The sequence below is a fragment of the Capsella rubella genome, unplaced genomic scaffold (assembly GCF_000375325.1).
Source record: "Capsella rubella cultivar Monte Gargano unplaced genomic scaffold, Caprub1_0 scaffold_3, whole genome shotgun sequence".
In the NCBI taxonomy this organism is placed as follows: domain Eukaryota; kingdom Viridiplantae; phylum Streptophyta; class Magnoliopsida; order Brassicales; family Brassicaceae; genus Capsella; species Capsella rubella.
In genome coordinates, this window is record NW_006238921.1 from 14,493,425 (window position 1) to 14,513,494 (window position 20,070).

General features: G+C 36.7%; 5 protein-coding genes across 7 annotated transcripts; 1 reads left to right on the forward strand and 4 right to left on the reverse strand.

Moving 5' to 3' along the window:
* Positions 1-223: 223 nt before the first annotated feature.
* LOC17890788 (probable RNA-dependent RNA polymerase 5) lies at positions 224-5,548 on the reverse strand. Of its 3 annotated transcripts, XM_023785710.1 has the most exons (19): positions 5,244-5,548; positions 5,093-5,168; positions 4,814-4,958; positions 4,554-4,683; positions 4,313-4,385; positions 3,940-4,125; positions 3,614-3,812; positions 3,409-3,496; positions 3,149-3,292; positions 3,004-3,024; positions 2,826-2,897; positions 2,647-2,750; positions 2,389-2,537; positions 2,036-2,258; positions 1,685-1,910; positions 1,461-1,609; positions 1,057-1,361; positions 805-959; positions 224-662 (listed from the first exon to the last, which is right to left on the reverse strand). In XM_023785710.1, exons 1-19 carry the CDS (start codon positions 5,439-5,441, stop codon positions 429-431), a joined length of 2,877 nt encoding a protein of 958 aa, XP_023641478.1. In that variant the 5' UTR covers positions 5,442-5,548; the 3' UTR covers positions 224-428. The 3 variants fall into 3 exon arrangements, with proteins under 3 accessions (XP_023641478.1, XP_006296906.1, XP_023641477.1); XM_006296844.2 differs by having other exon boundaries at positions 3,940-4,123; positions 4,314-4,385; positions 5,093-5,548; XM_023785709.1 differs by having other exon boundaries at positions 2,036-2,255; positions 5,093-5,548.
* A 343-nt stretch (positions 5,549-5,891) lies between these two features.
* LOC17890795 (probable N-acetyl-gamma-glutamyl-phosphate reductase, chloroplastic) lies at positions 5,892-9,030 on the forward strand. The gene is made up of 15 exons (XM_006297758.2): positions 5,892-5,985; positions 6,121-6,191; positions 6,371-6,541; positions 6,868-6,975; positions 7,083-7,169; positions 7,255-7,305; positions 7,376-7,447; positions 7,536-7,655; positions 7,745-7,805; positions 7,893-7,973; positions 8,053-8,132; positions 8,213-8,302; positions 8,375-8,503; positions 8,589-8,723; positions 8,821-9,030. Exons 2-14 carry the CDS (start codon positions 6,135-6,137, stop codon positions 8,694-8,696), a joined length of 1,215 nt encoding a protein of 404 aa, XP_006297820.1. The 5' UTR covers positions 5,892-5,985; positions 6,121-6,134; the 3' UTR covers positions 8,697-8,723; positions 8,821-9,030.
* Positions 9,031-9,172: 142 nt separating this feature from the next.
* Positions 9,173-14,755, reverse strand: LOC17893749 (golgin candidate 1). The gene is made up of 21 exons (XM_006297013.2): positions 14,468-14,755; positions 14,302-14,382; positions 13,911-13,960; positions 13,162-13,809; positions 12,987-13,049; positions 12,779-12,856; positions 12,466-12,669; positions 12,256-12,312; positions 12,069-12,143; positions 11,895-11,966; positions 11,602-11,664; positions 11,418-11,516; positions 11,012-11,089; positions 10,848-10,916; positions 10,364-10,411; positions 10,177-10,272; positions 10,014-10,090; positions 9,879-9,924; positions 9,680-9,778; positions 9,548-9,592; positions 9,173-9,467 (listed from the first exon to the last, which is right to left on the reverse strand). Exons 1-21 carry the CDS (start codon positions 14,493-14,495, stop codon positions 9,411-9,413), a joined length of 2,133 nt encoding a protein of 710 aa, XP_006297075.1. The 5' UTR covers positions 14,496-14,755; the 3' UTR covers positions 9,173-9,410.
* A 2,185-nt stretch (positions 14,756-16,940) lies between these two features.
* LOC17890915 (pathogenesis-related protein 1) lies at positions 16,941-17,633 on the reverse strand. The gene has a single exon (XM_006299717.2). It carries the CDS (start codon positions 17,598-17,600, stop codon positions 17,067-17,069), a length of 534 nt encoding a protein of 177 aa, XP_006299779.1. The 5' UTR covers positions 17,601-17,633; the 3' UTR covers positions 16,941-17,066.
* A 1,332-nt stretch (positions 17,634-18,965) lies between these two features.
* Positions 18,966-19,845, reverse strand: LOC17891050 (pathogenesis-related protein 1). Its single transcript, XM_006299397.2, has 2 exons — positions 19,405-19,845; positions 18,966-19,022 (listed from the first exon to the last, which is right to left on the reverse strand). The coding sequence occupies exons 1-2, from the start codon at positions 19,835-19,837 to the stop codon at positions 18,994-18,996; spliced, it is 462 nt and encodes a 153-aa protein (XP_006299459.2). The 5' UTR covers positions 19,838-19,845; the 3' UTR covers positions 18,966-18,993.
* Between the last annotated feature and the right edge of the window lie 225 nt (positions 19,846-20,070).

The window sequence follows — 20,070 nt, forward strand, 5'->3', positions numbered from 1 at the left end:
ACGCACTAACATCTAGCCGTTTATTCGTTTTTTAATTTTATCAAAATGCCCAGCTACAACCGTTATAATTACAAAACCTGCCACTACTTTCTCACTACCGCTTCAAACGCTCAACTAAAATCGCGTTGTTGCGACATCGTCATTGCAATAATCGCGAATTTATTGACGGTCGAGATTATTATCCTATTTCCTTGATTTTACTTCAGTTTGCTTTTGACAAGGATACTGATTCAAGGTTTAAAATTCTGCAACATTTAACATTACAAGATTCAAGGTTACAAAAAATCTACAAAATCAAACCAATCCAAAGGCACTACTACAACACAACTTGGCACCTATGAGCTAATTTACTTGCCTGACACGCTTCTTATTGAAAACAAAGGCTTGTTATAATTACCAGAACAGGGTTGAACCAGCAACTGTATTCTTCAACCCCAGATCTCTTTTAGCACAGAGGGTGAAGACACTAAAGTTTTCTCATGCCTTTTCTTAAGATAGAATCTGCATAGGACAGGTCCTGCTACCTTCCAGACAAACCCGCATCTCGAAACACCTGCATGAGTGGCATGATCGTAAACTATGTTATAGAGTGCCAGGGCTTGCGGATAGAGTTCTTCCAGACTTTTCTTGCTTTCTTCAAAACTTGCAGCACCGTAGAAGTCCTGGTACACGAGAAGAAACTGTTTTTTAGAATGTATATTCACCAAGTTTTGTGATTGTGTATCATAATGCTGTTCTTCACATCGTTTTGAGGAGATTAGATTAACTGAATCTGCACGAGTGGTCTTGGATAGAGGAAATTACCTCCTTGCATCTCTCAATAATTTCATTCTTATTACTCGCATCTGTATTCATTGCGTGGGTCATCTCATCTTTGTATTCATCATACCACCGTCTACATTCCTTCATATGAAACTCAGAAACAGGCTCATCTTCGAAACACGGGAGTTTATTGATTTCTGAATTGTATACCACAGGTAAAACACATATTATGATTTCTTTGGTGATCTGAGTATATGTCTACTGTATGTAGTAGTAACAAGAAGAGTCCTTTACCAGATGGTGGTGAGGGTTGCTTTGTTGTCTGTGATTGAACAAAGTCATAGATCAATCCAAGAATCGAAGTAGACTTGAATTTTTTATCCCGCTCCATGTAATGTGGAAAAATATCAGGCCTCAGCTCATTCGGGAGATAGACCTTAGCCCCTTTCTTCGGTGCATCAAGAGCATCATAGTATATATCAATAAGCTCTAGCATTTTCTGCTTCATTTCAGCTTTTTCATCAGCGCTCTCATCTCCTAGTATGAGAAAGCGGTCCATTATTGTTAACCAGCTATCTGCGGCCATTCCTATAACATTGCTGTGAACACGATAAAAAAGACACATAAATCTTATCCTGCAAATCCAAGACAGTTTTGAATCTTTCAGTATTGAGATCTAAGAAGTGGGTTGGGAGTACCTGGCATGAAATCCTGCCTTCAGGAACATTTCGAAAAGCTCTTCTTCCAACTCTTCTGGTGAAAACTGGCAAGGCCCTCTAGCAGAGTTACTTTTACTGGGAGGAGTCAAACTCACCCACGGTTCACTTGGCTTAAAGTGTTCAAGTAGCTAAAAAAGAAAGCAAACCGAACAAAATAAGGTCACAACAATGATTAACTTTACTTTATAATGTGGTGAATTTACCTCAGGGTTTCTTGATATGAAATATATATCACCATCGAAGTCACCTCCTGCAATCTCATCGCCCAAGGATCTTGGACCTTTCTGAGGGAAGAATACAGCAAACTTGGAATTTCCAACATACTCTTCCAAGGCCTTAACATACGTAGCCTTAAGTACATGTATGTCTCCAAAATGTAATCCAGGATTTCTATAAACTAACACTTCTCCCGAAATTTGCCCAGACTCGCTACAAAACCATGACAAGAAGCAGTAACGAAATGAACAACTATCTCACAATTTCTTTCACTGTTACTTGGTGTTTCCATATAAAAATTCAAAATGAAATAGTAAGAGAAGAGTTGAGTAGCATACAGGATGACACAGACTTCATCTTCCTTTAGCTCTCCGGTAGGATCCACTGTCCCCATGAGATAGTAAGATTCAGTCACAGGAAGCCTGCCTGCTTTGAGATCATTTTTCTCTCTCTTTAAGAAACTAGAAAGACAAGTCTTCAAGTGTGGTTCGTCAAGGGGGATACCAGCCAATATCATTTGTGCAGCATTTTGGTCGTCCATTTCGCCGTAACTAAGGGCTGCTGCACAGACAAATTGATTCTTAAAAGATCCATCAAGAGTCACATCTCTTAGCTACATAACTCGGTAGGTTTAGGGACATGATTACAGAAAAAATGCAAAAGAACCAGAAAGCTTTGGAATTTTAAGCACCATTAAGTGCGGCACGCTTGTTGTAGAATATGGCTTTCGACTCTTCCAGAGTGTTGTGCAATATATCCAAAAAGAATTCATCAGGGATTCCCCCATAACTAAGCAGCGCAACCAAATTTCTTGATAGCTTTGTTCTTTTTGGTGGAAAACTGGATGATGGAAATAACTAGATGTCACTAAGATAACTTCACTCCATAATAAGAACGTTGGGTGAGAGAACTTCAGTATCAATACAAAAAATATTCAAGGAACAAATACCTTGTATTTACTACCTCCAGGGTATTAAATGTACTAATATTCGGCAACGAATCTGGCAACACCTTGATCATAGAAGGTCGAACCTGGACAGTCCGAGAAGGAATCTACCAAATTGGGAGAAAATTAAGGAATAGCTTGCAAACATTCAAACCAAAAATTCAGAAAGAGAGCAAACTTACTTTCTTGTTTAAGAGGAAAGTTCCCTTAATAGCATAGCCATTATAAAACATCCGAAACTGGATCAGCAGAGGCTGTTGGAAAAAATAAGTGTTACTAACTTACTACTTGTATTCTTTAATAGACAAATATATATATATGATAAATCAAAAACAGGGGTAGTCATTATATTATACATACCGGTTCTTGGCCACATGCTTCCTGTCCTTCAAAATTTGAAATCGTACTCTTAATTCACAGCAAATAAATAAAAAATGACAAGGAAACTTAAGAATTAAAAAGAAAAAAGAGTGAACAATCAAAGTCATGGAAGTAGGGAAAGGACCTTTATTTTATCACTTCTGAGACATTTCCCTTTATATATATTTACTGGACACATCTGAGCAAGGTCCTCAGAGATGTAGCCAGTTCCATCTGAATGTATACGAGGTTTTTTATTCTTGTCAAGAACATCTTTACCATCTTGATCCTGCCATTGGAACAGTTAGAAAAGGTAGAAGCATCTAGTGAGGCTTAGTAAATCACTAAGTAAGGCTAAGTAGAAAGAGGCTGAGGTCCTAATGGACTTGTCAGTTTAGGAAGTACATGGCAGGGTATATCCTTGATTATTTCGAAGTTAACTCCTGTCAAATCAACTTCAAGCTTCTTAGTCTTCGAAAGAATTAAAGAAAACCTGAAGCATCAACAAACAGAAAGGTGAGCTCAATTACAAAAGAGAAGATCTTTCCAAGGACTTCAAAGATAAAACTGTAGCACTTGTTTTCTCTCAAATAGAAAAAAACAGGAGTACCTTGCCATATAGTTGGCCAAAGAAGGCAATGTATGCACATGCATAAAATGCATACGAGCTTCATGGATTGACTTCCCGGAAAAGATATAGGGTTTTTCCATATCAATTGAAGCTGTAGAGTCTGTGCGTATAAAGTAGCACTTTGCTCTCTTTGTAGAAACATCTTTGTTTTTGTCGTCTTTCCCTCCATCTTTGAAAACTGTTCAACAGAATGTTAGAATAATCTACCCGGTTCTAATCCAAAATCAAGAGTACTTAATGCAAAATGTTGTGTATCCGATGACATGAATGATAGTTAATAAAGGCCAGAAAGGAAAACAACCCACCAAAAAATTTATAACGACGTAAACCAACCATGATTCCGTTCTTGGCAATCCCTTTGTATGTGAAGTAGCTGTCACTACAATAGGTTGACGAGTTTTTCTGGACATTTGCGAATTTGACCGTTAGAACATTTTCATCACCCAAGACCTTGTGAAGGTGTGTTCCAGTGCTTTCCAGTAAAGGGCCCTGCAAAAAGTGTATAGATAAGTACCAGCGTATTAAGTCACTGTCAATGACTTTATCCTACTACTGAGACATGAAGTATATCAGACATATGATAACAAATTGCTGAACCTATGTAGCACAAAGAACATATGTGAGATGAGAAAATGCAAAAATGCAAAAATGAAGGATATTACTTGAAGAGCCGATCAACCTTAAATGTGTAGCTACCATCGGGAGCTACATGACATTGATAGTAATGGGTCTTCCCGCTATCCCACTGTAACTGGGGAAAGGAAGCAAGTACGAAGATGCAGTTAGCACAACTTTGATACCAAAGTCAAAATTCTCATAGCAGAAAATAATTATCTAGTAACCAACAAGTCTCTACTTCTGATCAAATCGCCTCTTGAAATGTAAAAATAATACCCAATAGAACAACAAAACAGCATACCACTCTTTCGTCAGTTTGAGGACAAAACTTCCGGCCCAAGCTGTCCCAAACCGCTGCTTCATATGCAACCATGGGTAAATCTTTCCATCGTCTGATTTCTTCAGCAGTTACAACCTCACCCAGACGCTGCCTGCATAACACCAAAAAAGTTAAGTATTACCCAAAAAGGTAACTTTCCCCAAAACCAAACACTTCAAATACTTGGGAAAAGTGATTACAGTGATGGAAAAGATTTGGAAAACTTGCATCACAAACATTACCCTGGAATATAGCTAAGTAAGAGAAACGCCTTCTTGAATTCGAGTTCGCCCAAAGCTACAAGCTGAGGAATGTGCAGAGTTCCTCCTACGTCTTCTCTTTGTAAAGACTTGGAAGAAGGAGCATCAGAATCAACAGACATCTCGTCTGTAATCGCCAACAACAATCAAAACAAAGTAACGATTTTTAACTACTTTAAGGTGGTTGTCTTCTAAAATTCCTCCGAATTCAAAACCAAAATCACATATTCACAAGCAAAGAGAGTGTTTTGTGATACTGACCTTGATCAAGGACCCTGCACACGTGTCTTCCAGAGGGGCTACGAGGCTGTGCCGAAGATCCACCGGAGCTCAGCCGCTGAGAGCCAGTGACACTAACGGCCTGGTTAACCTTAGAAACAATGAAGCTGTCGAGGTTGTAAATCACACCAACCTGCAAACTAAGAACGTCGCTGACCAACTCAAAAGCCAAATTCTCAGGAATCGAACACAGTCTCTGCCTCGTCTCATCATTGATAGGAGTGAGATTGTGTTGTCTGTAGATATTCACCAACGCTATTTCAATCCGACCCGAAAGTGCGATCCTTGACCACGAAGAAGCATTATGATTGGCGCTGCGCAAAGTTATCATTTTTCTTCCCCTTCGTTCGTCAGAATCTCACACTTTCTTCTTCTGCTTCTTCACTCTTGCTTCAGAGTTAAAAAGGGTTTTTGCAGAAATACCCAGTAGAAGAACCAGAGACTGATCACTGATTGTAGAGAAATTTCATAAAATAGAAGTGATAGTGAATTTTGATTTGACGACACAAAGAAATAAATAAAGTTGGAAGCTTTTTCCTCTAGATTTCGTTTTGACTCCAAAAAGATTTGTTTTTTATTTCATCTAACCGTTATAGACATGTATAATTTTCCAAAAATACAATATTTTGTCGCCACATGATGCAAACGCCGAGTAAGTTAAAGTATCACGTTTCTGCTACAATGGTTGTGGCTGCGCCTCGACACGTGGGTTCAATCCACGAGTTTCTTTTAAACGACATCGTTTTTGGTCTAGGGTTGATACCTCAGACGGCGTCGTGTCGTTTTTTTTTTTCGTACCACAATCTTGTCGTGTGATTGATTCTTTGTCGTCGTCTCCGTCGAACTTGTCCGACCAAGTCTTAGAGAGTGACGAGGTTAGGTTTATTTAATTTCACTACTGTAATTGTCTCCATTTCTGTACATTCATAACATATCTCAGTCAGAAATTACATTGAGCGCAAAAAGATTAGTCCTTTTTTAGTTTTTTCCTGACTTTTGAATTGTTGCAGTATCCGATCGAAGAATGAGTACTGCGTCGGCTTTTAGTTCAATCTGCTTCGAACGAGGATGCTGGTTCAAGGTTTTTTTTTTTAAACTCTTTAACATCTTTATTTTCCAGTTTCTGATTTTTCCACTGAATCCACATTTTGATCAAATTCAACGGAGAAGAGCTAGTTTTTATCCTACATTAGCTCGCTGTAGTTTGTTTGTGTGCAATCTGATAATTATACGAATGTGGGTTTTCTCTGTTTTGAAAAGGGGGAAAAGAAGATTCGTGTAGCAGACAAGCGAGTCAATAAGCTTACTTTGGGATCCCATGTGGCTTCTTTATCTTCAAAGAGCTTCAGAGTTTCAGCCAATAGCTCTGCTAAACCAGAAAAGGATATTCGGATTGGTCTTCTTGGTGCTAGTGGCTACACTGGTGCAGAGGTTTGTGCAATGTTGAATCTGTCTGTTTGAAAGTTTTAATTTCCTTGGAATTGTTTGTTTTAGTGATCTCTTTGGTTTTTATGCATCTTGTTGCAAGTATGTGGCCTTTTTTGGGTATTCCTTTTGTAGCTTTAGCCTTGAGCAGTGAACATATGCAAATTTTAGTGTTTAGTCCGGTAAAAGGAAGGAAAAGAAGCTAGTAGCACTGGTTTTTAAGGCTCTTTAATATTTCATGGGAAAGAATGGATGAGGTATCTAAGTGTTGTTTCAAATGCAAAGTTTTTATTTGAACAATGATTTGGGACACCTTGTTTATTGAATGGCAGATCGTCAGGCTTCTTGCGAATCATCCGCATTTCCAGGTCACTCTGATGACTGCCGATAGAAAAGCTGGCCAGTCAATGGAAAGTGTTTTCCCGCACCTGAGAGCTCAAGTATAAGTGATTTCTATCCCTATTTTAATTCCAAGTGATGAATCTGTTCAATGATACTTTGTGATGGCATATAGTGGTCAATGACTAAGCCTATTTCCTGTCCACAGAAACTACCTAGTTTGATCTCAGTAAAGGATGCAGATTTTTCTACTGTGGATGCTGTATTCTGCTGTTTGCCTCATGGAACAACCCAGGTATATATTTCATTTAATGCTTCCATTGAAATTTGTTTCAAAGCTTTTCCTAGCTTAACAGAAATGAGTGTATGTAATTTGACAGGAAATTATCAAGGAACTGCCCAGTGCATTAAAAATTGTTGACCTTTCAGCGGTAATGCCCTAGAGAAATGGCTTTTCTTTTTTTCTATATGTGATATGCTTATCTAAAATACACTTTTTAGGACTTCCGGCTGCGTAATATCTCAGAATATGAAGAATGGTATGGTCAGCCACACAAGGCAGTAGAGTTACAGGTACTGTTTCTCAAAAGATATCTCTGGGTTTTGTGTCTTGTTGTGTTCATAATGCTTACACTTTCCAATCGTCATGGTGGGTTTTCAGAAAGAAGTTGTGTATGGTCTAACAGAGATTCTAAGGGAGGACATTAGAAAGGCGCGCCTTGTAGCTAACCCTGGCTGTTACCCTACTACGATTCAACTTCCTCTTGTTCCTTTAATGAAGGTTTTTTGTCTGTTCTTTTCCAGAATGCGATTTTATTAGACTGACGAGTCTTCACTTCAACTCTGATCAATGTGTTGACTCTTATGCAGGCAAAGCTCATCAAACATGAAAACATTATTATTGACGCTAAATCTGGTGTTAGTGGAGCAGGTTTGAGCTTACTCCGTGATCTTTAGTCATGAACAATGATGCATTAGAATGTTTCTTGTTTCTTGACTAATATGGAAATATCATCAGGACGTGGTGCTAAGGAGGCGAATCTTTACTCTGAGATAGCTGAAGGCATTTCTTCTTATGGTGTCACACGACATCGCCATGGTATGTCACAATTTGGTTATTACACTAGAGTAAAAGTTGGTTCTATAATTTGAATTCAACTGTCTGTTTTGTTTTGTAGTTCCTGAAATTGAACAGGGATTATCTGATGTTGCACAATCACAAGTAACAGTCAGTTTTACGCCGCATCTCATGCCAATGGTACATAAATCTTAAGCCTAAGCCTGTTCTCTATGGTTTTAGCCTCAAACATGATTGATTGGTCTTCGTTGTTTGTGTAGATCCGCGGAATGCAATCAACTATATATGTGGAAATGGCTCCCGGGGTTACAACCAAAGACTTACACCAGCAATTGAGGACCTCTTATGAGGTGATGATTACTCTTGTGTTGTAAGCCAGTTACTACTTGTGTTACTCATTATGTTTCACAAGTGTTTTGTAGGAAGAAGAATTTGTCAAAGTGTTGGATGAAGGTGTTGTTCCTCGGACACACAATGTTAGAGGATCCAACTATTGTCATATGAGTGTCTTTCCTGATCGAATTCCCGGAAGAGCTATCATAATCTCAGTGGTAATTGAGCATAACCATGCTCTGTTATCAACTCATCTTTAACTTTTCCGCAATGGCATGTATAAAAAGCTCTTTGGTGTTGCAGATTGATAATCTCGTGAAAGGAGCTTCAGGACAAGCGTTGCAGAATCTTAACATAATGTTGGGATATCCCGAAACAACAGGACTTCTACAGCAGCCACTTTTCCCTTAAGATATTCCAAATTCCGCCTTTAAAACGGTGAAAGAACTTTTCTTTGGCTTTCTCCGCTTCTATAAGGTTTTTTCTGTCATTACCTTTACTCTTCTAATTTGCTTGTTTTCACACGTATCTTCAGATGACGAACCTGAAGCTGTAGGGACGGCATTGTTGAGCATAAAGAGGGTTATGTGATTCATTATAAAGACCAAAAAGCTCTCTTGCCATTTACAAACAAATGGTTTTGTTGTATGTTAATTATGTTGAACAGTAACCTTTTCTCTTGTTTAATCTCTATTGTCTTTTCCGAAATTAAGTTTTCGTTTTTTAGTTAGAGAATAATTTTACAGGGGCGGCCAAATTAGGTACATGTTCAGTGCCAATCTAATCAGAGTTTTTGGTTACTAAAGAGTTCAGGTTTCAGAAAATGAATACCTTTAAAACCCATTTCAGTTCGAACTGGTTGGTTCGACAGACATAGATTCAAATGCTTTCGAAAACCATGCACATCAATAAAGCTTGTATAAACCCCCATTTACCAACATTATGTTCTTCACATTCCAACGGTTAGAAAGAGACAAAAAAATCTGTGCAATATGGAATACCGTGAGAAGCAGCCCCTATATAAAAAGTTCAAAACTATTTCTGTAATCCATAGTTATGCTTCTTCCACATTCCTCACTCAGCAATCTCTTATAAACCTCATTGGTTGCTTTCTTATGGAATCTGTTATGGTCTGAACACGTTGTTGGTCATTTCCGCAACTTCCTGGGCCTCAGCTTGTTCCTACACCAGAGAATGAGATTAGGAATGACAACAATTTAAATTCCATGTCTGTGATGACAATGTAGAAGGACCAGCCATACCTGGAGCCGGTGCAATAGATACATCAAGAAGAGATGAACAAAAACCTGCAAATTTATAAATGATGTCGGTTAAAGGCTCCATAAATTCACAAGTAAGGCGAATGAGGTTGAATAGGTAAGCAAGCGCCTCACAAGGTAAAAGAGTAGGAAAATCCGCGCTATTGGGTACCGCCAAAGGAACCTTGTGGCCCTTACAGCTCCTGAGTCTAACAGTTTCACTGCATTTTGCAACTGAAGACAGAAGGCAAATAAAGTAATAAACATAAGAGTAGAAGTTAAAAAGGAAATGATGAGAAGCAGAGTTTTTCTTTATGGGCTCTTAAATCTCTACCTGTGTGCTTGCTGTAGCCATGTGTCGGTGATACAATGGTAGAGGCCTGAAATTGTTTTTGTAAGTATCGAAAAACAAACACAGCATAAATGTAAACATTAGAAGTTAGAACATAAGACAACTTTAAATGCGTACTCGAGTGTCTTGATCTCAGAATCTTCTTCCCAAGTTGCTGACGGGCGCCGTGAAACTCTGCTTTTTTCAACCTCTACCTGAATCAACAAGTTTAGAACCTTTATTTAAGTAGCGTGGAAAGCAAAAGTATATAAATTAACTATAGAGAGCTTTGATGCCAGACCTGCGCTTCATGTAGACGTTTCACCTCTTTCTCTAACTGGAACTCTGCAGCAGCCTTCTCACTCGCCATAGTCTCCAGTTGTGTTTGCTTATAGTACTGAATCAAAACCCAGTAGCCGGAAGCTATCAGACAACTTTTTTTACTTTAATCTATAGAATAGAATCAATACAATCTTTTGTTCACTTACCAGTAAATCTGTTAGTTCACGGTAGCGTTTCTCCAGCTCCGTATGCTCCTACTAGGTCAGGGGTATAACGATTATGCTCATGTTAAATAATCATATGCATTAAAGGTACCAAGTGACAAGCAAAAGCAAAATAAATCAATAAATCATAGTCAATTATGTTTAGCAACCATCGAATAAATCCATCATATTCACAAGATCCGTGTTAACAAGCAGAGCAATGGTATTCTGCCATATTCACAACACCATCGAATGAGTCTTTCACACAAAAGATTCAAAAGAAGTTGAAAGGACAATGATATTTACTGCATTCAGTATAACCAAAAGAGGTTTAATAGAGAACTATTAGGTCTGCCTGATCCAATTGATAGAAATGGAAGAGTAGTAATTAGGAAATCTCATAATTGTGGAGTAAGAGAAACTAACAATCAGAAACTGTTAATGCGCTGACAAGAAGAGACAGACTCTCAGAAACTGTAAATGTCACCTGGCGTGAGTAATGTTCTGCATCCCTCTTCATGGCTGCCATTTCTACCCTCAACTTTTGCATTTCAGCCTATAACAAACAAATAGATCATGTGTAAATAATAATACTAGTATAGGCATACAACATATACTTCATGTCATCAGGTTCCGAGGTTAGTAACATACCTCCATTGAAGAAAGTTTCTCCTCAGCATCTCTCTGACCTTGCCGAGCACGGTCCACTTCCTCCTGCCATGCTTGAATCTGTATATTTAAAAGTAACTTCTCTGGAGTAGCTAAAATCTGAACTTTGAAAAGCTGATAAAGTTGTTTTCAAGGTTTTGGATATATTTCTCACTTTTGGAATTTGATTTCTATAAGAGCTGGTGCTTTTTATGTGAAACGAACCACCATAAGAATACAATAGACGATTTAAACTCGATACATGAGTTATCAAAGTTACCAAGGGATCATAAATACTTGTGCATATATGTTCTATAGTTTTTACTTCTAACAGAAAATTTCAAAGTGTGCTACGAAACTCATTAGTTAATTTCCACAATGTCGAGCATGATAGCCTAATCTGACATACCTGGATCACTTGGTTTGCTTCATCTGGGGATTTTTTTTGTCCTCTGCGAGCGCGAACTTCCATATCTTGCAGCTCTTGATTCAGAGATGTACATTCAGCCTGAGTATTATTTGTCAATTATTTGCATTAAGTTCAAACATATGAAGATGCAGGAACAAATCGCATTGAAGATAAGTTCATCTACCTCAAGCAATGCCACCTTCTGTTCCAGATCTGCCACTTTCGCTGTCCTTTCATCAGCAATTCTCTAAAATACCAGCCAATTGAAAAGTCAAATCAAAATAGTTTTTGAGAATTACGAGTTCCACATAGAATCTTTACATTGTTCATGAATGTGTAGTATATGAAAATGCAAAGGTTTTCTGAAACAAAATTTAAAAAAGAGAAACCAACACTCAGAAACTAACAGCATAGTAAGTTGGATCGCCTATATGAAATGTAAACAAGAAACGCTCAATCTAAAAAATTCTGTCTCACCTGAATTCTAACAAGTGCTGTGGAAGCATCCACAGCCCTGTGCTCTAGATCCCTTTCCCTTTCCATGGCAGCCTGTCTTAGAAAGAGCAATTCATGTAAAATATATATATATATATATATATATGATATGATGTTTCCATTGGAAACAGCTTTCGCATCGTTCAGGCCACAAACCATTTTTGTGGCATTATGTGCAGAACGCTCCTCTTCGGCTCTCCTTTCAGTAGTGGCAAGCTCCTCCCGCAATGCCTGGAATAAGAAAATATTGATTCTATGGTCTGAGGACGTTATGTGTTTATATTTGTATATAGCAAACAGCAATTTATTGGAAGTCGTTAATGAAAAAAATATATAGTAATACCTGCATCATCCTAGTCTCAGCCAATTCTCTGTTTCTCATAATAGACTCCATGTCTGCCTAATAAAAGTAAATGATTTTACTAAAAGTTGGTTGGATAGGGAAGAAAATGGCAACTGAGGAGAGGAAGTAACTAGGACCATTATAGACACATGGTTTGCTATGATAGGTAACACCCACAAAAAAATATGAGCAAGTGAGAGGCCTAGAAACCTGGAGAGATGACACTTTTCCTTCGTTCAGAGCAGACTGGTTTTTCAGAGCATCCATTGCGCTGACAAGTGCTTCTATCTCTGAGTTTTTAGCTGCTAGTGCCTCAACCATGCTTGACTCTACTTTCGTCACTTCACTTTTAGCAGCTGACATTTCTTTTTGCAACTGTCTAATGCTAGCTTCATATGACTTGGTAAGCTCTTGCTATTAACAATAAAAATGAAGAATAAAATTAGGTGCACAGTCCACCTTCAAGTATCACTTTTACTTTTTCTTATCTGGGTCAAAAGAAACTATAACTGTTGAAATTTACCTCTGCAGTGAGAAGCTCTTCCAACTGTGCATTTTCCGCCTTAATTTCTTGAAGACGGGATGAAAGTCCAGCACAAACCTAAAAGCAGATTAAGACAAAAGAAGCATACATCTGAAATTGGTCATGGATAAATCCTATCTTATATATGAAAGAGTGTCTAATCACCAAAAGTTCATGCAATAATCTAGCAATGGATATTTGAACTTACCCTTGCTAACCTGGCTTCTTTTGACTGCCCAGTGGAAACTGTAGCTTTTAGCAACCCCTGGGCCTAGAATTAGTAGAAAGATTTATCAACAGACTTTTAAGAAGACAACATACATGGAAAATCAATTAGCAGACATAGCATTTGCTAATTTTTACATTTCTCGAGACTAACTAACCTCTTCAAGTTGATCTTGAATCTTCATGGAAGTCTTATCAGCTCTACGGTCCTGCTCTCTCTCCAGATTAGTTGAGGTGTCAGGAACTTTCTGTTCCTGTTCTTTCTCCAGATTGATTGACGTGCTAACTTTCGCCTCATCACCTGTGCTTTGAGGCATATTCCCTTCACCAATCGGAGATACATGCACTACAGATTCCAATTTCTCCAGGTCTCTTTTTGAAGAATCATCTATTTCACTTTGTGCGTCGTTTTTGGGAGCATCAACCAGGTTCTCACTGACAGCAACCTCAATCTCTTTTTCAGGTAAAGATGGTGATGGTTGCACCACAGAATCATTTGGATTATCTCCATCAGCATGCTTTGACTCAGTTCCATCACCGTCCACAACAGATTCTGAAGCTACCACAGAAGCATTCTCACTTCTTGTATCTGTCACTGGTTGTGGAAGTGGTTGACCCCTCTGAAAATCTACATCAGTCTGTTTTATCTCTGTTGTCTGCAAAACAGGTCCTGATGAAGAGGCCTCTTCAGTGGGAACAGAACTTTTAGATGGAGAAACCTCTGACTGTGATACCCCTGGCCCCAATTGCTCACCAGAAAAATCTCTTTTGTTAGCAGATTCTTCTTTTACAAGTTTCTGTCGAGCCTACAAAATACATTCCACAACTAAAAAGTTCATCGTAATCCTTAAGTATTAATGAAACAAGCAAAGAGAAGAACTTAGGAACGATAGATCAACGGCAATACCTTTTTCTTTAAACTGGTTCTCTTCCCTTGGGACCCTTTCCTACCGGCAGCTTTAGCCACCCCAAAGAAAGAAAAACAAAACATAAGAGACATATAGAAGACTATCATTTTAAAATACTAAAGTTATGAATTTCAAGCTTTTCTCAGATCAACTCCAGGCCAATGCCAATGTTTAAAAATAATCATTTTGGACTCTTTTCATCGTACAAATTCTCACAGACTTACTTGAAGTTCATCAATTTATTCCAAAATCCTAATATGAAACGAAGATTGAATTTTAAGAGCACAATTTGTGTTAGACATTTTCCATGATTCTGACATTCAAATTACAATCAAAGATCAAATCAGTACCAAATATAAAGCTTTTGCACTAGAGTAATCTCCACAGTACCTGGCAACTGCAACTCGCTCTGTTCTTCCGAAAGCTCTTCAACCACAGATTTTGCTCGACGATCCACAACCTCAAACAAATCTGACGGAAAAATTCAACAAATTAACCGAAACTTCAAAATTTAGAATCCCAGTAACGAATGCAAATACACACCACTACAATATACCTTCAGCAGCTTTAAGCCAAGACGCCATTGATGATCGATCAAATTCAAATTAGAAGGTAAACTCCCCGTTCAAAGGAGCTTGCTTCCATGCACCACCGGGGCTCTTAAATTCACGATTTTGAAATCAGAAGATGTTATAGAATAAACAATTGTGTTAGGCGAACGAGTTCTGATCTCTGTAACAGAGCTTGAATCAAATAGAAAGACGAAGAACGAGATTCTTCAGATGTTTCCCACTGGAATACGCATATCAGCGAACTAGGAAGAACTCAGATCGTTGATCCGGTGGTGTCGCGACCACGTGATTTACAGTAGTCTAGCTGATCGTGGCCGTCGAATTGGGATTTTGAAGATTTCTCCTAAAAGTTCTTCTAATAGGAATTTGAAAGTTACAAAAATACCCTTCTCTACAGTAAACGACTTTGTTTTGTACTATTCACTAAACGCTATCGTTTTGGTGCTACTTTTAAACACGAAATAACGTCATTTTTGTATGTTTAGGCCATGCAGATTCAAAAATATTAAGGATAGCCTTATCATATGTGGTTTGCAATTTCTTCAAATACACACAAAGATTGTAGTTCCGATTTTGTTATATCACATTGATCTAATAACATTATAAGGTCATTTTATGTGTCTTGTTCATCTATCACTAGGCCAAAATGTTATAAATTATATAAACGAGAAACAATCCAAAGATTAGGGAAAAAAAAGTCTAAAAAGGATGAGAGAACATATACCAATTTGAAGGTGCGTACTGCGTACATCATTTTGATTATTATGGTGTCTAGTGATGTATTTTATTACCTAGCTAGATGGACAATTTAACACCTTGTGGAAGGGTTTAAATTAAGACTTTTATACTAGTTGTCATAATGTCAAAAGGAAACGATAACTTCAAAGATTACCTACCGTTTCTAGCTAAGACTACTTGTGATTTGTCAAGGGGCAGAAGGATCATCTTGCCATCGTATATAAGATACAAAACAATGTGCTAAGATACCCATTTTCGGTTTTAAGAGCTTTGCAATAATGTTGCTCTTATAACCCAACCAAAACCCTGGATGAATCGAATAACCATTTGTTCGACATTTTGTTTCGATATAGTTGATCGGAAGACGACGGTCTTGAACAGGCTGTTGATGAAGGCACCGTCAGTATACATATAAAAGGTCTTTAGAATTAAAATTTTATCAAGATGTTTAAACAATATAACATAAAATACATGAAAATGTCTTGTATGTTTTCTTCCATTTTTACTCTTTGGGGATTCACCAAAAAAAAAAGATAGTAAGAATTTGAGGATATTAAACAGTAGTAAATTATATATTGTATCTGAGTACATAGTTATAGTTCACCACTAAAATCTATATTTGACTTACCACTTGAAATGTTTTGTTTTAGATGGGCACTTAGGTTTTCATCAGGTTTGCGTACTTGTAATATCTTGACATTTTAATTTGCTTCTCGAAATATTGCAATCCGTACGTTCTAATTTTGATAAGTTTGTGTAGTACCCAATAATCTCACTTTATCCCTATATTTTTATTTTTGAATTTCATAAGATACGTACCAACCAAACTTGCTTCAACGTAACGTTAGTTTTTGTTTTTCTTCTGTACATAAAGGGTTGTAGAATTGAACTCCCGAAAATGAAAAGTGAAGGCCATGGTTTCTTTCAACTAGGCTATATAGTAAAGGCGCCTCTCAACGTAACGTCACTTTAAAGCTATCCATAAATTGTGTTTCTTGAAAAGTTATATATAGCATTGCTCTTTTGGTACCTTTAAATTATTTTTAACTCCATGTCAGTATAATGAGGAAGATGAGAAGCCATTAAACCGAACAATTACGAAACTCGTTTTTATTATTATTGATTTACAGATCGAGTAAACCGTTTTGGTAAATTGAAGAATGATAGTTGATGCCTAGCTAGAGGATATAGAACTGTTATCTACTCTTATCATAAATGTATATAGGATGCTTAGAGTCTCATCGCCGCTTTAACCGCATCATAAAGCTCCCCAAGACAGAACATTGTTGCATAATTTCAGCTAGAATTGTGCTTACTAGCTTCTAATTTGACAATACATCATCAATGACACAATATTCAAAAAACAACTACAAACCATCAATCCTTATACCAGTAGCACAATGTTTCATGTCTTATAGCTAGCTACATATTTTTCACGAATGATTGTGCTCTAAATACAAAGAAAAATAACTCCGATATTGATTTTTAAGGAATTCTTTTTTGAAAATCATCTATAAAAAAATTGCCATCTATATATGAAAGAGTGTAATTATAATATATTTAACCGATTTGGACAAATGGTCTGTCGCGCGGAAAAAAGGACAAATGTAACGGATTTTTATATTAATTTTAAAATGATTTTACAAGGACAATAATACAAAAAAAAAAAAAAAAAAATCATAGATTGTATATATAAAATAATAAACTATAATTGATCAGTAATTTTAATATATTACTTTCTATCAAATCATAAACATTGATACATTATTACACCTTTTTTTTTTTTATTACACCATAATTAATACCATATGAAGTCTGTTTTGTGAATCATTAAAATCAAAATAATCAATAGGGACGCGTATGCTCATCACCCACTGGCATAGGATAATAGTCACATACGATATAAATTAACTCGTTATCATGACACCTGAACGAGCCACAACCGAGGCTGAACGATTGGTTAGCCACCATCTGAGTGTAGTGTCCACAAACATCTTTGCACTTGTTGGTGGCATAGTCATAGTTTGGCTTCTCCGTATACCAATACTTAGCCGCGATTGGACCGCTCATTTGGTCCTCAGGTTGGACCCATCCCGCAGCGATATTCTCCCCATAAGGTCCACCAGAATGTTTCATAGAGCCGTAGTCGCAGACTCCAGCTTTGGCTTGCCTGTTTGCAAATCTCTGTGCATAGGCCGCTACGGTTTTGTTCCATACCAATGGAGCTACCCCGACCTCAGCTCGGATCTTGTTGTGAGCCTCTACCGTTTTCCTCGGTTGGATATCATAGATTGGTCTTACCTTAGGTAGACCATAAGCTCGAGTTAAAAGAACAGAGAATAATGTCAGTACCACGAAGCTATAACGAGAAGACAACATTTTATTATGTTTTTTTTCTTGTTGTATAATTAGTTTTGGAAGTTATGGTCTATTCTACTTCTTCCTTCTTATATAGGCCTAAGAAAGTAATTAAAAATAGCACTGTAACTTATATTTAGATCATATAATTAACAAAAAGTTGGTTTGATGGGAAGGTTTATCTTTTTATTAAATCTCTCATTAGTCAATCTCACACAATTAAATTTAGAATTCACTATTAATAACATAAAATGTTGGATAAATTATGGTTTTAGTATAGAATCAAAGATTTCAAAATTAACACAAGAAAAGTTGACATCATTTATGAATTTGCGGAAATTCATATATATATATATATATATATATATATATATATTAAGAATTAAATGCATTCTATAACTTCATAGATATTTCATTTATTATCGTAGACTTTATAAATTTTATAAGAAAATTTTAAAATGAATTCCCAAAATTTTGTAGCTTTATGATTTATTAGTTTCTATTCCTTCCGATCCTTTTAAAATTTTATCCCCAATATTAAAAGAAAATAAAATCAATGCTTTGGATCAATATATATATGAACGTGTAAATATTTTCAAAATACCATAATACTAAAATACAACCTACTAGATACATCATACATATAATGGTCATTGGTCAATTAGGTAAAGCCTTTTCAAATATTATAAGATATTACATCCAAATATTAATCCGGTTGAGGGATAAGTTAATAATCCTAGATTCCTACGTATGAAAGAGTCCCAAAATTAACTTTATGATACCACATTTTATATTTAAATTAGTTTTTGAAATAATCATGTGTTGTTGTAAAATGCTTAATCGTCGTCGTAGATTCAGGTAATTAAACACAGAAGTCAGAATCAATGACGTGAAACACGATCGTTAATCCCAACGAACGTCAAGCTTTTTATTGGTCGTAACAAAATAATCCTTATCATAACTTTATAGTATGTATCAACAAGACTTGTAAGCAATGTATAATCCATCTAGTCTTTGTACCATATTATAATTCACGGGAAATTGTATTCAACACCCGTGATTTGTTCTCTGCTTCATTTTCGGGGAGTAATTGTTGACTCTTTAAACATTTTTTATAGTTTTGAATGGAAATGTTGTCTTCAACACAACATAGGTCGTCGAAAGGATCTCAAAAATCCGCCAAAGCATTAAGCCAGGGTTGCGGATGAAGCCAACTAAATTTTCAGCGGACAACAATTTACCAAGGGTCCATTTTATTTATATGTAAAAATAGTCAGTAATTAGTCATATAGAATTTCTTCTATTCTTTTTGAATTTTCACAGTACAAACTATATAATTTGTGAATAGTACTTAAAAATGGTCTAATCTACAGACGGATTTGTTCACTTCAACCGCCGTAACCATTCGATTGATTTATTTCTTCGTATTATCATGTGTTGTCCCTGCATCAATTTAGAAGAAGGTTATATAATGTTTTAATTTAAATTTGTGATTTGTTTAGGGGCTCAAAAAAATTTGCGATAATAGAAAACAATATGTTACTTTTTTAAGTCCAAAAGAAATAACTCAAATATAAGTTTTAAGTTTTCTTATATATGATACATCAACAATGCTAATACAAACCACTATATTACAAACTTATGTATAGCTTAAAACTGTGTCTATAATAACATGTTATGTATCATAATATCTAAATATAGTCACATAACACATTTAAACTGTATGCAATTCATCAATATGGACGAGTATTTGCATCACCCATCGGCCTAGGAGCATAATTACATACGACCCAAACATACTTATTTTCAAAACACCTAACCGTACCACAACCGAGTCGTGTCGATTGATTAGCCACAATCTGAGTGTAATGCCCACACACATCACTACATCTGTTGGTTGCATAATTGTAGTAAGGCTTCTCCGTAAACCAAAACTTGGTCGCGATTGGACCGCTCATTGTGTCCACAGGCTGAACCCACCCGGCAGCTATATTCTCTCCGTACATTCCATCGGTGGAATGCTTCATGGCACAGTCTTTGGAACGTACCATAGCGTATCTCTGTGCATGGGCAGCTAGTCTTTGGTCCCATACCAATGGAGCAACCCCGACCGCGGCTCGAATCTGGTTGTGAAGCCTTAGCGTTTCTCGCGGTTGGAGATCGTACATCGGGTTTACATTTCTCAAACCATAGATTTGAGTTAAGACTATGGAGAATAACGCTAATACGACGAAACTTTTATAACCACTAAACGACATTTTTCTCTCTTACGTGAAGATTTATTATCATATCCGTTTTCTGATGTTCTTCCTCTCCTTTTGTAACCTTCCGAAGACAAAACAAGAGAGCTCCGTGACTATTTTTGGGGTTCCAATATTCACCATCAAAAACCAAATAAAGTAGAAGACTAATTAGTTGTTTTTCTTTTCTTAAAATAAACATAAATAAAGGATATATGACTCTCTAATTTTAGAGTAACACATCAAGTATT

Bases quoted from the DNA above. Each gene is read 5' to 3' on its own strand.
- LOC17893749 (XM_006297013.2), bottom strand. From the start codon at position 14,495: ATGGCGTCTTGGCTTAAAGCTGCTGAAG. The intron at 11,967-12,068 runs GTTTGTGGCCTG...TTTCTAAGACAG, and splicing joins CACATAATGCCACAAAAATG to GCTGCCATGGAAAGGGAAAG. The intron at 9,593-9,679 runs GTGAGGCGCTTG...ATAAATTTGCAG, and splicing joins TTTTCCTACTCTTTTACCTT to GTTTTTGTTCATCTCTTCTT.
- LOC17890788 (XM_006296844.2), bottom strand. From the start codon at position 5,441: ATGATAACTTTGCGCAGCGCCAATCATAATGCTTCTTCGTGGTCAAGG. The intron at 4,124-4,313 runs GTTGATCGGCTC...CACTTTTTGCAG, and splicing joins ATGGTAGCTACACATTTAAG to GGCCCTTTACTGGAAAGCAC. The intron at 2,259-2,388 runs GTGCTTAAAATT...TTGTCTGTGCAG, and splicing joins CAAGCGTGCCGCACTTAATG to CAGCCCTTAGTTACGGCGAA.
- LOC17890795 (XM_006297758.2), top strand. From the start codon at position 6,135: ATGAGTACTGCGTCGGCTTTTAGTTCAATCTGCTTCGAACGAGGATGC. The intron at 7,656-7,744 runs GTTTTTTGTCTG...ACTCTTATGCAG, and splicing joins CTCTTGTTCCTTTAATGAAG to GCAAAGCTCATCAAACATGA. The intron at 7,974-8,052 runs GTATGTCACAAT...TTTGTTTTGTAG, and splicing joins TGTCACACGACATCGCCATG to TTCCTGAAATTGAACAGGGA.
- LOC17890915 (XM_006299717.2), bottom strand. From the start codon at position 17,600: ATGTTGTCTTCTCGTTATAGCTTCGTGGTACTGACATTATTCTCTGTT.
- LOC17891050 (XM_006299397.2), bottom strand. From the start codon at position 19,837: ATGTCGTTTAGTGGTTATAAAAGTTTCGTCGTATTAGCGTTATTCTCC. The intron at 19,023-19,404 runs GTACGGTTAGGT...AAATTGATGCAG, and splicing joins ATCGACACGACTCGGTTGTG to GGACAACACATGATAATACG.